Genomic DNA, 16,003 nt, shown 5'->3' on the forward strand with positions numbered 1-16,003 from the left:
CTGTCCATTATCAATTTTAGCGAAATCAAGATGAAAATCTGAAGTTGGACAACAGTCAGCGTAGTCAGACTGTACGGACGTGCAAGCTGGACTTGTTCTATTACTGTGGCAAAGGCCTATCATTTCCGGTTCCAACAGGTTAAGGCTTAAATGATAGATGATCATGCATGGAAATATAGAAGTCGTCTTCTAGAATTTGTTTAATATTACGGGTTTTTATTAACACTAATAATAATTCACCAAGACACATTTACTTATACATGTTTTTATTAACACATTCACTATGTAACGAAACAATAAAAATCAATGTATATTTGCACATTTGCATTTGATAGAATAAAGATTAAATGTAGTTTATGTTGTTGTTTCCAATGATATACGAGTCATATATACAAGTGTGAAACTTTTACGTCACTTGGATTACTTATTTTATAATAGTCAGAAATTGAGATATCATAACAGAAAATTTGAGAATCCTTCAATATTTTCTTCTCTTCTTCCAACTCGATAAACTTATTCCACGTTATCAAAAAATATGCAAATGTGCTTTACTCCCACCAAAAACTAACTGAAAAACTGATGGAAATCGATTTCACAAAATGCCAGAACTTTGGTGGTATGTACAACATTTCTCCACTTTTCAAAACACATTCCACATAACTTGCATCTCTGAACTTCGGAAATTTCTCAAAGTTTGGATTCTCGACATCTATTTGACTTGTATTTTTCAGTAAAGTTGTATCATGTGGGTATAAGTTATCTGTTTCAGACTGCGGATAAATTCGTATATATTTTTCTCCCATCACTTGAGCTAGAAAATTGTGCTTCGGGTCATAATGTACAGGTGAAACTGTCCCTTTAGGTCCAAACCAAGCGTTTATATCAACGTCCTCGCTGTTACCGAGGTAACAGTAATCCGGTGTAATAATATCATTCTGTAATTCAGGTATCTGATTAAACAGCTGATGTTGTGCTAAATATCCTATATCAGTTTCTCTTGTCTTCATTTCGATGTATGTTTCAATAAATTCTCGAACAGTCATTAATTTCTGTGACCATGAATCGTCCGTGTATTTGGACCCTAATTCTATAGGAACTGTCCGACATCCTGCAATTTTCTTAATGTAATCTAAAGTCCATTTTCTGTTATCAAGAGCTGGCCAACCTTCCATAACATCAGTAATGATCACTGGAGTTTCCGTCAAGTAAAAGTCTCGTCTAAATGTCTCTATTGACGGACACGAAATTCTCTTCATACACTTTTCATCAGACATTGATTCAACAAGATCATCCTTAACAAGTTTTTGACGTTTAACAGTCTCATTAATTTCATGTTCAGAGTCTGAAACATGTTTCTTTTCCTCAGTCTTCTTATGATCACTGACACATTCTAAACTTTTCTGAAAGTCCCTATTAAGATGTGTGCATAACCTAGCAAGTATGTTATCTAAAAAGGGAGCTCCCATTAATAATCCCATGTCACAAGACTTCATGATATTGTCAAAATTAAATCTATCGTCATCATTTCTTAGGAGAACATATTCACTCAAAGCTTTTACAACTGAAACAAGTGTGTATGAATATCTCCAACTTATATTGACATCTTTCCAATGTCCTTGATTGAGTTGCTCCCATATAAAATCTAACAATATTTTACATATGCTGATAGTTTCCTGGAACTTTTCCGATGAAAAATCACTGAGGGCAGATAATATTTTTGCATCTACTGCTGCACTTAACACTGTATTATCAACCAATTCTTTGTACAGGGATGTGAAATCTAAAGCGTAGAAAGCTGCCAGGTCAGCGCACATTTTGCGTTCTCTCTGCATGCTTTGAAATGGAAAAAAAGATTATCAGTGAGCACTTGTATTACTGAATAATGACGCTCGCAACAGTTTTCAGATAGACATTTAGACAGAATAAAATTTCTTTCATATATGTTATTTAAACCAAAGGTCGTTTTAGAATATGGCAACAGATTCATTTTAAGGGGAAAAAATGAAGTTGCCGATCTGGTTTTTTGAATAGTCTCAATATTTCGACTGCAAGACCGACCGATTTCATAATCTGATTTTTCATAGATGTCTGTCTTTACGAAGGGCGACCATCATCTATATAATTAAAAGCCCTAAAGCGCACAATTTGTTGGGCTAGTTTTTGAATAATCTGCCATTGGAACTGATGCCATTGAAATTAATTCGTAATTTACTTGTTCCAAGGGCAGATAATTCATTTTCATCCGGCCTAATTAATAATTATCACTGAGTGTACGTTTACAAAATTTAATGCTCCTAATTAAAATCACTCAGAATATCATCATCGGATATGATGTCAGAATATCAGTGGTTCGTTCATCACTTTAATCACAGGAACTTGAAATTCTATCAATATCAATGATAATATCCAAAATATACCCCCTATACAGTATGTGTTTATTTATACTGCATAGGGGGTATATTTTGGATATTATCATTAATATTGATAGAATTTCAAGTTTTTGTGCTTTAACCATCAAAGCAATTATGATAAGCAAAGTTCATTCTTTAATCACAGCAAGTAGTAAAATCGCACAGAACAACAACCTTTCATATTAAGTTAGTCTCAATATTTCCACTGCAAGACCGACCGACTTTACAAACTGATATTACACAGGCGAAGGGCAACCATCATCTATATAATAAAAAGCCCATTAAGCGCACAATTTGCTGGGCTACCTTTCAAATAAAAAAAATTGCAACATAACATAATCGAACTGATTGTTATATGTACTAGTATGCAAAATTGTCGTACCTCATATTGTCGTCGACAGAAACAGTTTGACCGAGTACTTTTCTATATAGAACAGCTTGTCAGTTATTATACTAATTTAGCCAATGCTGAAGCATATTCATCCACAGTCCCTTACTCTTTTTAATTCCGATTAGAACTCAAAGCGGCTTTGATTTATGTCATTTTGTTTAATATTAAAATCATTTCTGGAAACCGGTTTACATTGCTACAAATGGCGCACATGAATAAAAGGGAAGTAACTATTGTATAATAATGCATATCAAAGTTCATATTTTCTCACGCTGGTAGTTATCAATCTAACAAAAAGTAGCTCACCAAGATAATTATGTAGAATCATACAGTAAACACGTTTTAACAATTTATAGTCTTAAAAGTCCCCAACAGCTGTTAGAATTATTTTCACATTTTTGACAATTAAAATTGCATTCTTGGTCCGAATTTTCTCTTCTTCAACAAAAAATATCAACAGAAAAAAAGTATAATATATAGAGTACAGATCTAGCTTAATTACTTTTTTTGCTTTTGTAAAATGTTTCTATGGCAAAACCACTGCAGAAATTACAAGCCGGTCAATTAGACCTGCAGTATGTCATTTTCAGACATAGGGGCCTATTATAATTGTCCGTTGTCTAAATGAGGGCAACAGAATAACGGAAAATTAATATATAAATTATATATTTCACCGTTTGCAATCGCAAAAATATCGGCTCTTGGATAAGAGGCCTCGTAAGTAGACCCAATCGCAACTACTCGGCCCTTTCCGCCAGTCTTCGGATAAGGACCTCGAACACAATAGTATGAATACACAGAACGGATGCGGTATTTCGGTCTAACCTACGCTAAGAAATTAAACATGTAAACAAATGGTAATTTAATGCTGGGAGGTGTTGACAAGTTTATTTCCAATATATGTAGTTAAAGTCCACCTAAAATAAGTGAATTCATAGGTTAAAAAGAAAACAATACATTATTTATATATTTATTATTATGACGGTAGAAACCGAAAGTACAAAAAACCAACCTGTTGACATATAGTCGGATTTGTTTAAAATTGAACATCAGTGGGCATATTTAAATTACAAATTGTTGTCAGACATATTTTCAAGCATAAGAGTACCGGAACAGACATTAGATGTCAAATATATACATTCGTTTTACAGTATCTCTGTTTCTGTTTACATCTGAAACCACGTGGTAGAACTACTTTCAATCCATATTGTTTCCGAGGTTATTATAGATAATAGCCAAGGCAGTTCCGAATGCCAAGGCAGTTCCGGATGAAGTAGACCATGTATACAACAACGCAATCCGCCCGGGTAATAAGGCAGAGTTCGCTCGCTCTCCCAACAACTTCTGCAAACTTTATCTTGATTTAGAAGGAAAATTGCTTTTATCAATTTTAAAATATCACTGTTAATCTTTCTTCCACTGTATAAAAGTGTATCATATTCTGTCACTTTTGCCACAAATGAATGTGGCACATGGAGGTCGCTATTTTACCATGTGACTGAAATAAGTTTCAATATGTCGCATTGTTATGTCAAATGTCTATTGCGAATCGTAATAGCCGAGGAGATCAGATTGTGGGATATTGCCGACAGGTCTAAATCAAATAACACAATGATCTATATCAACTCGTAGTAAGATTATTAGGACTAGAGTCCGATGAAATAGTTTATCGTTACTTCACTTGTCAGCATACATTCATATAAAAAGTTATTGTAATTATATTCTTACAATGCAAGCTACAATTTATCTAGTACAAATTATCACAGATAGATCTATTTGTATAGAGTCAATAATGCATGATTTAGTTTAATCATATTTTATTGTTAGGTTTTTTCTTTACGAAAAGCAGATACAAAGTCACAAGCAAACATAAGACAAAACATTAACGAATAAATTTACAGATTTTACATGGATTCTGTAGTTGTACATAAAAAAACATAAGTTTTGGACAACAATTAAACAACATAAGAGCGTTGGCCATTCCCACTTATTCCATGTGTGCGTCTTTTTACCACTTTTAGTATAGCTTTATCTTTGGCAACATTATAATACAATGTATATAATTATACAGATCTAGCCAATCGTTCTACGACAAGATCACTACAGAAATTATATGTTACTTTTATGTTATATACATTGTACATTTCTAAATGACGGAAAACAGAACACGTGTGTCACAATTTATCATTCATGTAAAAAAATATATTTAAAGCAAAATTTTGATGTCATCTGAAGAATTTAATGTCTGTTGAATGTACATGTACCACCCACTACCACTCATCTGGGTCACGCTCTGATGCCCAGCCTCTCCGAACATTGCTTCTAGTTGGCATCACTTGTCGGGATCGCTTAGTAAACGGGCTTCCTTGTCTTGCCATTTCTTCATTAGAGACACTCCATACTTTCTGATTGGTCGTGTTGGTAACGGGGTTCTCCGTTGGTAGATCATGGGCATTTTTACTCTTCTGGTTCGGGTGTATGGCTGTTACCACCGTCGAATCACTTGGCTGCGCTCTTTTTTGTTGTTTTTTCATGGATCTCGTGAGTTCTTCAAATTTCATGCGCTGGTAAATACAGCCAAAGATTGCAATAATTGCCAGTATAAGAGCCAGGGAGGCGCCGGCTATAAGACCGTATCTATACCAATCTTCATTGTCGTCGTCAGCTGATAAAATAATTAAAAAAGTATTACAATGCAAGTTACAAAAACAAGGTCTAGCATGCAATATATCGTTTTGCATATGTATTATTCTTGAGAAATAAACCCAACAAAATAACACAAAAATAATTTATATGTGACATTTGACCAAGAATCGCGGCACGAGTATCACAAATAAAAAGGGGAAAATGCTATCCTTTTAAGTACATTTATAAATAACAATATCTGAGCTTCAAGAATATCTAACTTTTAACTTTAAAAACGTCTTGTTAAAGAAAGATCACTCGCATATAACAATGTATGGGGTTAAAGGTTAGTCAAGGAACAGTTAACTGTTTCTAACTGACTAAGATTATATTATTGTTAATGATGGATAGTTAAAGATGTACTTATGCAGCAGGTTACCTAGAAATAAATGGTACTTTAAAGGCTCATTAATCCTTCGGAATGGTATTTTTCTTATTTTTCAATTATTTGTTGTTTTTTTATATTTTCGGTATCTGTTACAGTTTTCAAAAAGTACCACCTATTTTTTGCTTCATTTGCTGTTTGGCATTTGGTATAATCATAGTGATTAAAGTATATGGAAGTCAAAATACTAAAATATTTACATTTTTCTACCTTCACCGTAGGGAACGTGTTACAGTATCGCGTTTTTCGGTTACAGTATAGAATTTTCAAGATGGAGGATTATTTGTTGGGAGGACAGGTAGGTGATTTTTATTCCGGTCCATACTACAAGAAGTTTAGTTTCTAAAAGATGTTTTTGTGCTTTGCTTGTAAGGAACAGAATCCGGTATCTAGTCATATATTTCTTCAGACCCTGCGCCGCAGATTTATCGCTATATTGTCTCATAAATATGCAGATTTGACAGTTTGAATAATTTGAATCGAGAGACCAACGCATTTTTCTGCAATTTCGACATTATTTATGCATGCCTAGAAAAAGTAAATCTTCAAAACGTTAGTCCTTTATGTTAGGAAACGTTTATAAAAGTAAATGACCAGTTGAACCTATTTTCCTGTTCGTTAAATGCGTTTGAAAAAATAAACAATGTTACAGTATAGAGCGAGGTAATTTGTGCAGGGTTACAGCAATAGACCTAGCGATTTGTATCCGATTTTGTTACAGTTTATACCCAGATTTCGGTTACAGTTTAGACTTCAATATTTTCTATATATACTAGGTAAAATGTATGAATGTTACATAGACTTTTTAAATATATGTGAGCTTATTGGCCCGATGGCTATATTTTGGCCCGATGGCTATTTATTGGCCCGATGGCTATTCGTTCCGTCTGACGTACACAAGTGTGTGCAATCTCAACCGCTCAGTAACTACTTGACTAAATTTGATGAAAATTTACATGACTTTCTACCCAATTAAGTTGGTTGCAATCGGGGATACGAAAACCCAAAACATAGATTTTGAAAAAAGGCCAATGTTTAAAGGATCTTCTCCATCTCGAACCAAAAAGCATTCAAATCAAATCATGATGATCGCGTCATTTCGAATGCTTCTTTGTTGAAGTTACGACTTATTTTGTCATTATTAAATCAAAAGTCGTTTTTTTTATTTCAGACATCCTGTTATAGCAATTTGTATGTTTCTGAAAAGAAAATAATATTGAAATTTTATAGAGTATAAAATTAAGGTCAGACAATTTCAATATCTTCTCTAGTGAGTCTGATGGAAGTACATAATAGTGACAGAGTCGGGATAAGGCCGTCGACTTCAAAATCATCTTTCATTTACCTGCTGTAGTTGAAATCCAATCATGACTTTGGATTCTTTGTATGTGAGGAATCTATCAAGCTAATTTTACGGAAGGTCGGTGGTTCTAGTCAGGTGCCCGCTCGTGTGTGAAATGTTTCACAAAGGGTATCTGGGGTCTTTCTTTACACTAAAGCAGGAATGTTTTCACATGACCTAAGTGTCGTCGAAACTTAAAATCCATGAAAGCAAAACGTAACAAAATAGAGTTAAACAGAATCCCTAAAGAATTCCAACGCAACAAATTTGAAAATGTTTATAAACCCTTTTAAATACTTACAAAATACATTATGGTAGATGGAAATTCCAACTTGAAAAAATTAAGGTTGCAGTATTGCGCACTTAAATACTGTTTAATCATTCTTAGGGTATTGCCTCTTGTTAATTGTGTCTTTTGACAGTTTATCTATGGTATGCAGGCTTCATAACCTCCGATCCCCTCTCAAAATTTCATTTTGTTTAGTTTCACTCATTGTATTCTCGTTTAGGGCACACGCAATGTTTTACCTGGGGGTAATATGCCACTTTTCATAGAATGCCAATAACGTGTCACATTAAAGGTTCCGTCATATGAACACATCCACAGGTGTTAAAAATCTTAAGTGTACCAGTTCATGTTTAATGTGAATTCTGCTGAAGCCGGTGCTAGGAGGCGTGGACGGTAGCTTGCAGTTACCACTACCGTCGATGAACACGTTTAATCAAACTGAGCCTGCAACATTTTCATGTTTTCCGTGTTGGATTTCTGTTAAGGATTCTTTTTTCTCTATTTTATTACTAATAGGCATTATTATAATGTGTAATGAAATCAAGCAATAATCTTTCTTCTCTCAATACATGTCGATAAAAGTTACCGTTGTTTACGTGAAAACAGTCCTTACTTAGGACATTACTTATTCTGCAAAAAGTCTCAATCTGAAACTTAAATAAGAAAAATAGGAAACTATAACTTTTCTGCTGAAGAAAAAAAAGTAATTCAACCTTTCAAGAATGTATTAACATTGTTTATTTTTTCAAACGCATTTTACCAACAGGAATACAGGTTCAACTGGTCATTTACTTTTATAAACGTTTCCTAACATAATGGACTAACGTTTTGTAGATTTACTTTATCTAGGCATGCTTAAATAATGTCGGAATGGGAGAAAAATGCGTTGGTCTCTCGATTCAAATTTTTAAACCGTCAAATCTGCACATTTATGAGACAATATAGAGATAAATCTGCGGTGCAGGGTCTGAAGAAATATACGACTAGATACCGGATTCTGTTCCTTAAAAGCAAAGCACAAAAACATCTTTTAGAAACTAAACTACTAGTAGTATGGACCGGAATAAAAATCACCTACCTCCCTTCCCAACACATAATCCTCCATCTTGAAAATTCTATACTGTAACCGAAAAACGCGATACTGTAACACGTTCCCTACGGTGACCTTTATAACACATTAACTCTGCTCTGCTTAACATCCAATATATTCTACATCCAATATTAAAGCATTATTAAATATATGTTTGACATTTCTAAAAGATCCATGACAGCTCCAGTTTCATATATTACTAATAGAACAGAAATATAAGTGGTTGATATATACAGATAAAGATTGATATGATGGAGACGAAATTGATATTTTACTTATTGGCGGAAAAAATCCAAACAAAAACGTTTCTAGACTTCCTACAAAGTTAAAAGAGTATCTAAGCACTTTACATGTATATATACTTACAAGTTGTTGTCTGAAATCATATGATTATATTACATATCAATCTGATATGTCTAAACTTAATTATAATAACAAAGGGAGAGAATCATCAAGTTTGTAGGTGCATTGAAAGTATATAACAATAATAAGTAATAACCGTTTTATTCTAAACCTAACAAGATATCAACTTTTCTTTGCTCTTAATTACTGGCGTTACTACATGTAAGGGTAACTGTATATACATTTGTGTTGTGTATTATTACACACTGTATTACTAATATAAAATATGTTTTACTTTATGATGATTTAAAATATGCGGCACTGCCATACCAATGTATTCTATGATTCCGATATGTGATGCAACTTTGTAATTTTGCATACACGTACATAATCTTGATTTATTGATTTATTTATTATTAATTAATTAATTAATTAATTAATTAATTAATTAATTAATTTATTTATTTATTTATTTATTTATTCCTGTTACATTATGTAATCATAAAAGAATATATATACCGATGTGCATGTTAATGACAGCAAAGCCCTCGAGAGATCAAATCCTGCAAGATTTGCTGGAGAACTGCAATTATCCGTGGTTAAACCTGGAAATGAATTTTGTGAATTATTTGTATACTCTGACCCTTAAATTAGCTGCTAAAGTATATTTTTTATATAGAAATACGCCTTTGTATAAGTTTTGTCCATTTATCGCTCGGACATAAGAAAATTATATACAGAGATAAAATGTTTCTATTTCAAAGCATCGTAATTTTCGAGTTGTTGGTCCTTTACACTTTGAGAGTGCCACATACTGTCAAAACGATAACTGACTAATTTGTGTATGTCTTGTTTGAAATACAGGGGTTCATGACATCACCAGTGTAAACATGTACTTTCAAATATGGGAATCACTCGACAATCAAAATGTAAACATTTACCATATGTTGTATATGTATTTGCAATAACTATTTCTCAATATTATGGTGTATAATGAAATAGTAATAAATTAGAATGTTCGGGGAATTTAAAAAACAACAACACAAAATTACACGGCATTTCTATACCAAAAGCAAATTCTGTTCAGGCTTTAAAAATTTAAACTTGATTAATAAAATGTATGAAATGGATGCTGATATTGAAAAAGAAATGTCACCTGAACTTGTGAGATATGCACCAAGCCATTGCAGGTCGCAGTCGCATACCCAATTATTTTCACCAATATCCAGGCTTGTCAGACTTAGCAAAGGATAGAACAGGTTGCCTGGCAACGTTGTCAGGCTACTATCGAGCAGTTGTAGACTTGTGAGCTTGGTCAAACCGTCAAATAACCCCGACGGTATGCTTGTAATAATAAAACTACATTTATTACTTCATCGGGTATAGAAATGAAAGTTTATGCACACAAATACTAAATGAAAAAAAAACTTACGTTTACCTCCCCTGTATGAATTAGTATCACTATGCTTTACAGTTCAAACGTTAGCAGTAAAATCTTTAATTCTGCTTTGCCCAAGATAATAACAAACCTATAGCAAATATTAGTATAATTTGTACTCGAAAATAACTTTTATAAAAACAGTATTATATTGTACGAATGAACATATTTTGCATAAACAAAAATACAAATACCTATTTAAAACTGTTCGAGACATATCAATAGACGTGAGTTCTGTCAATCCGTCAAGCAGTCCTGACGGTATACCAGATGACGGGAAACCTGCATAGAAATAGAGCGTCGTCAGACTCGTCATACCGGATAACGCCGAACCGGAAATTGTCGAAATATTTCCCGCCATAACTGTGAGTAGAGTAAGACCTGTCAATGTGGAAAAGGCTCCGGATTGAATCTCCATGTTGTTGCAATCTGTATTAACAAGAAATTTTATTACAATCATAAACATGATAAATACACAGTATTACCGGTGCCGTTGATCATAGACTGCTGCAGAGGTGACAGAAATACATGTATAAAATTTACTTATTACTACTGTAAAGTTACAAACTTGATTGGTATGCTATCATAAAGCAAAGTAAGGACAATAATTGCAATAGACTTACTGTCCATTGAATGGAGATATTATACGGCATTTTGGACTCGTTTCTCCATTTCATAAAATATTTTGAGCAGGTTAAAATGACCGACTCGGAAAATCTATATTCTCGTTGTTATAATCTGAAGCTCATAGAATTATTTTACAAATTTTAAATTATAATTTTACTCCTCAAAAATAGGATGTTCTTATTAAAAGTTACAAAAGTCTAATTTAGCTTTCCTGACTTATTTCTTAAAAAGTGACAACGTTCTCAATCGGCTTTTGTAACCCCGATATAAAAAGCAACATACTCGTTATTAGGCTTTAAAACTACACGTCCTGATGCCAATTTAACATGTTCTAAAAAGAATATAACTCCTACGTAGGAATTAAAAACTACTAATTAGGCTTTTGTATCTCTTACGTATATCCTAATATGTATGAGTTACGAAGTCCTATGTGGGACTTGTAAACTCCAAATTAGGCTTTTCATCTCCTACGTAGGAGTTTTAATTTTTGTTTAAAGAACATGTTAAAATGGCACCAAGATGCTTCCGTAGTCAACAGGGCGTTTCCGTAAAAAAAATCATTAAACATTATTTTACCCTGAGATTTTCGACCGTGCGACCACATACACGCATCGAGGACTTATTGGAGGAAAAGTGACCGAGAGACCACATACACGCATCACAGGATTCCCCTTCTCATACGAGAAAGGGACAAAGAGTTGTCCGCCCATTTATTGAAGGGCAGACTTTAATAATATGCCATTTCCTTATTGCTATTGATAAGGTGGTTAATTTCACAGATGATTTTTGAATTGGTATATATATACGGCTATAATAATGCAAACCAATCGGGTTTATGTTTTCGTCATTTTAAGTCGGCTATGATTTTTTAAGCTCTTATACAATTTTTAGGGAAAATCTTGAGTTTACAATCATTTCTACTTTTTATTTTATGTATATTAAAGAATTATTTCATTTCTGCAAAACATGAACGTTTCAAAAATGTTTTATATGCATTAAACCATGGGAAGTATATTTCACACTTCGTTTGCAAATATTAACCTGGTGGCATTTTTGCCAAATTCAAATGACTTGGTATACATAAAAGCAGCCGACAATAATAAGGCTGTACAGGTTTAAAATTTTGCCAGCGTAATCCTTAACCTGAGGATTTGTGACATGGACTTTTCAAGCTTTTATTTTTGAAATTATCAATCTGGAAAATTCAAGATTAAAAAATTAAAAAGTTAGCTGGCCAACATTACAGAGCCTGACCAGACTGCACCGATGTTCAGATTGGCTTTGCTCTATACTGGGTAATTCATTTCGGTTCCAGCAAGATAAAGGTGCAGCGTTGTTGGCAGTTGTCATATTTACCCATTCAGTCAATCACTTTTGATTAAACGCGTCATTGCTTCATGGTTACATGTTAGGGGCAAGTCGTAGTTTCCTTGAGCAAGAAATTTTATTCTCATTGCTAAGTACCCCCAAAGTAGTACATATTCGTAGTACGCAAAGAAAAGAGAAGTTAATATCAGAGTGATCTTGATTTTGTGTCAGAATGTTAGCCACTTTTAAAGCGTTTTTGTCATCATTTGCAGCCACTAAAATACATTTCTACCCAAAGCATTTTCACTTCAACCGGTCTAGTTTGGACATCTTTAGTCAAGAAAATACACACTGGGATGATATTTTGCATGCGGGACCCTTAGTGGTGATTTTTGTGTGGGGGGGGGGCATTCAGATTTACCCTTGTCCGTCCGTCCTTCCGTCCGTCCGTTCCCATTTTGTGTCGCGCGTAGCTCAAAAAGTAATTGACCTAGAGTGAAACCTTACAGGAATGTTGATTAGCATGTGAAGTTGTGAACCTGGGTATTTTCATGTGATATATTTAGTATTTTTAGAGTTATTGCCCTTGACTTAGTAAACATTTCCAATTTTCAACTTGTGTCGCACGTAACTAAATAAATATTTGACCAGAGTCATGAAACCTTACAAGAATGTTGCTCCGCATGTGTAGTTGTGCACCTGGGTATTTTCGTGTGGATATTTTTTTTGTATTTTTAGAGTTATTGCCCTTGACTTAGTAACAATTTCCAATTTTCAACTTGTGTCGCACTTATCTAAAAAGTATTTGACCTAGAGTCATGAAACCTTACAGGAATGTTGCTCAGTATGTGTAGTTGTGCACCTGGGTATTTTCGTGTGGATATTTTAGTATTTTAGAGTTATTGCCCTTGACTTAGTAAAAATTTACAATATTTAACTTGTGTTGTACGTACGTAACTCAAAAAGTTTATGACCTGTAGGCCTGAAAGTTTACAAGAATGTTGGTCTGCATGTTTAAGCACCTTGGGGTTTTCTTGTTGATTTATTCAGTATTTGTAGTATTTGCCCTATACTTAATAAAAGATTTTTAGTTTTCAACTTGGGCACATGTAGCCAAAAAAAAAATTGACCTAGAGACATAAGATTGACAAATAGGTGGAGTGTGGGGGCACCCGTGTCATATGGACACATTTCTAGTTATGTGTATAACACGAAATCCAGTCATTTATTTAATACTTGAGATATTCTAAACAAACCACAATCATTTTCACGGATTTTTCCGAGGCTGTCATTTATTATGAAATAGGGAAACGGGTCTAAACTTACCTAATAGTTTCTCCAGTCAAGGACAGTAAGTTTATAGCAATGAAATAGACCTTATTTGCATAATGTAGCAACCAAGTATATAACCTACCTGTAGTAATCAGTAGATTTTAGATTGCAGTCATCACTGTCTCCGGTAATACGGTTTGAAGACATTTTAAACAGCATATTACACTACTGAAAACGGTTATTTCTACATTTATTTAATAAAGTATGCATGTCGTTTCTTTTGTATAATTATTTGGCATTCTGTTTGCTAAAAAGACTTCAGCGAACAGGTCTAATAGTACTGCTAGACCTGTTCGGTCAACGTCAAAAAAGTGACATATAAAGTGAAGGAAGCCAGAACTAGCATTCTTTATGTTTCGAAATTAATCGGATATTTGGACACACAATAGTCATTTTAAAAATACCGCCGTTTTTGTAATATTTTACTGTTTACTCTTTGACTTCTTATTGCGTTTAGGTAAATGTAATAGCTAATTAAAAGATGTAATAGCTATATACAATGTTTTTGTGATAAATGAGTGTTTCATAATAAATCAAGGCATTTGATTGTTGAATAGACCAAAAGTAAAAACAAAAAAGATTATTTCACTATATAGAAAAACATACATATATAAAGGTAAAGATCTCACCAGTTATAAGCATACTGTCCACCCATGAAAGATTTCCTGACAAACTATCACTCAATAACGTCATCTGATTATTACTGCCGAACCCGCAGTCGAGGCTGAGCTGCGAAGTTCCGGTGTAACCACCACTGTTTGTTAGGCCGTTTAGTGCCTGAATTGAACAGTATTAATGTAAATGAGCCGCGTCATGACAAAACCAACATAATGCGTTTGCGACCAGCATGGATCCAGACCAGCCTGCGCATCCGCGCAGTCTGATCAGGATCCATGCTGTTCGCTATTAGTTTCTCTACTTGTAATAGGCATGGATCCTGATCAGACTGCGCGGATGCGCAGGCTGGTCTGGATCCATGCTGGTCGCAAACCAATTATGCTGGTTTTGTCGTGACGCGGCTCAAATGATGATAGGATTCCTGTTTGTGTTTTAAAATTATTTTTACGGACATGGCTAAAAATTAATGAAATACATGTAATAATAATAATGATGATGATGTTGATGATGATGTTGATGATGAATGAATGAATGAATGAATGAATGAATGAATGAATGAATGAATGAATGAATGAATGAATGAATGAATGAATGGATGGATGAATGGATGAATGAATGAATGAATGAATGAATTGAATGAATGAATAAATAAATAAATAAATATTTTTATCCCTTATATCAAATTTCATTGCATTGTCATTTGTCAATCTCAACTTAAGTAAAAAATATAGTTCAGTTTTATTCAACATTTAATTATGATTAATTATGATTAATAAATATAAATACAAACGCAAACGCAAATCATTTAATGAAACAGTAAGGAGTAAAAAAGGTCGTCACTTACATTGCTCGGGATTGTTCCATCAACCGAGCTGACAATAAGATTTCCTGGAGATGTTGAGAACTGGCTGTCCAATAACGGTGGACTCCACGTGCTAAAGCTGCACGTGGCGTCATAGCTTGTCAAACTACAGCCAGCCGGTGCTGACATCCTGTATCACAGTATCCAAAACCAACAATATCCTTACCTTGGTAGTTTTCTCTTGAAATGTTATCAAAAATAAAAAAAATACGCAGTTTTATAAGAACGCGAAGCAGTATTTTTAAATACTGTAAATCATATGGAGAAGAATTTTATAGGGTAATTAACTGATATTCCAAAAGTTGATACACATCAATTAAACTGTATCGGTACGAAACTGTGAAATGTTTTTAAAATAATTGCTATTTTTCCGTTTAATGATTGACAGTAGTTAAAAGTTCATGTTTTCAGATATATTTGAGAATAAATATCCTTTTAATATATGATATTTTGATAATCAAAATACTGCGGTCACGTATTACGAATTTATTTAATTGGCAGCTTAAATTGTGTACAGTTTTACTTTAGAATTTATTGAAAGCGTAAAAGGGCCACCTGTGGCATGATATCTTACAGGAAAACAGTTTAAAAATAAGATAATATCAGTTATCAAAAGTAATTATGTCTTACAATGTAAAACGGTCAATTATACTTTCATTCCGTGAAGTATCGTTTTCAATGCACATTTCGACATAAAACACGGTGTACTTAGGTATAATTTAAATAAAAATAAAGGTAAATAGTTTGGAAAATTGCGTGCTTTTGAAAAATTCACTAAGAAAAATTCTGGATCCTACGGGTGCACAGAGGTGACATATGTGTGTTTTTATTCATCTCATGCACACGAGATAATTAAGTCGTGCGCACGAGTAACAACGTCGTG

General features: G+C 33.6%; 2 protein-coding genes across 2 annotated transcripts; both read right to left on the reverse strand.

Annotated features, from left to right (window-relative positions):
- Positions 1 to 93: 93 nt before the first annotated feature.
- Positions 94 to 3,003, reverse strand: LOC132742490 (lysine-specific demethylase 8-like). The gene is made up of 2 exons (XM_060730930.1): positions 2,794 to 3,003; positions 94 to 1,833 (listed from the first exon to the last, which is right to left on the reverse strand). Exons 1-2 carry the CDS (start codon positions 2,796 to 2,798, stop codon positions 549 to 551), a joined length of 1,290 nt encoding a protein of 429 aa, XP_060586913.1. The 5' UTR covers positions 2,799 to 3,003; the 3' UTR covers positions 94 to 548.
- A 1,520-nt stretch (positions 3,004 to 4,523) lies between these two features.
- Positions 4,524 to 15,609, reverse strand: LOC132742492 (slit homolog 3 protein-like). The gene is made up of 6 exons (XM_060730932.1): positions 15,103 to 15,609; positions 14,270 to 14,417; positions 10,568 to 10,802; positions 10,092 to 10,279; positions 9,455 to 9,540; positions 4,524 to 5,467 (listed from the first exon to the last, which is right to left on the reverse strand). The coding sequence occupies exons 1-6, from the start codon at positions 15,247 to 15,249 to the stop codon at positions 5,426 to 5,428; spliced, it is 846 nt and encodes a 281-aa protein (XP_060586915.1). The 5' UTR covers positions 15,250 to 15,609; the 3' UTR covers positions 4,524 to 5,425.
- Positions 15,610 to 16,003: the final 394 nt, after the last annotated feature.

Source organism: Ruditapes philippinarum, unplaced genomic scaffold (assembly GCF_026571515.1).
Source record: "Ruditapes philippinarum isolate M1 unplaced genomic scaffold, ASM2657151v2 ctg391_1_1_1_1, whole genome shotgun sequence".
Taxonomy (NCBI): Eukaryota; Metazoa; Mollusca; class Bivalvia; order Venerida; family Veneridae; genus Ruditapes; species Ruditapes philippinarum.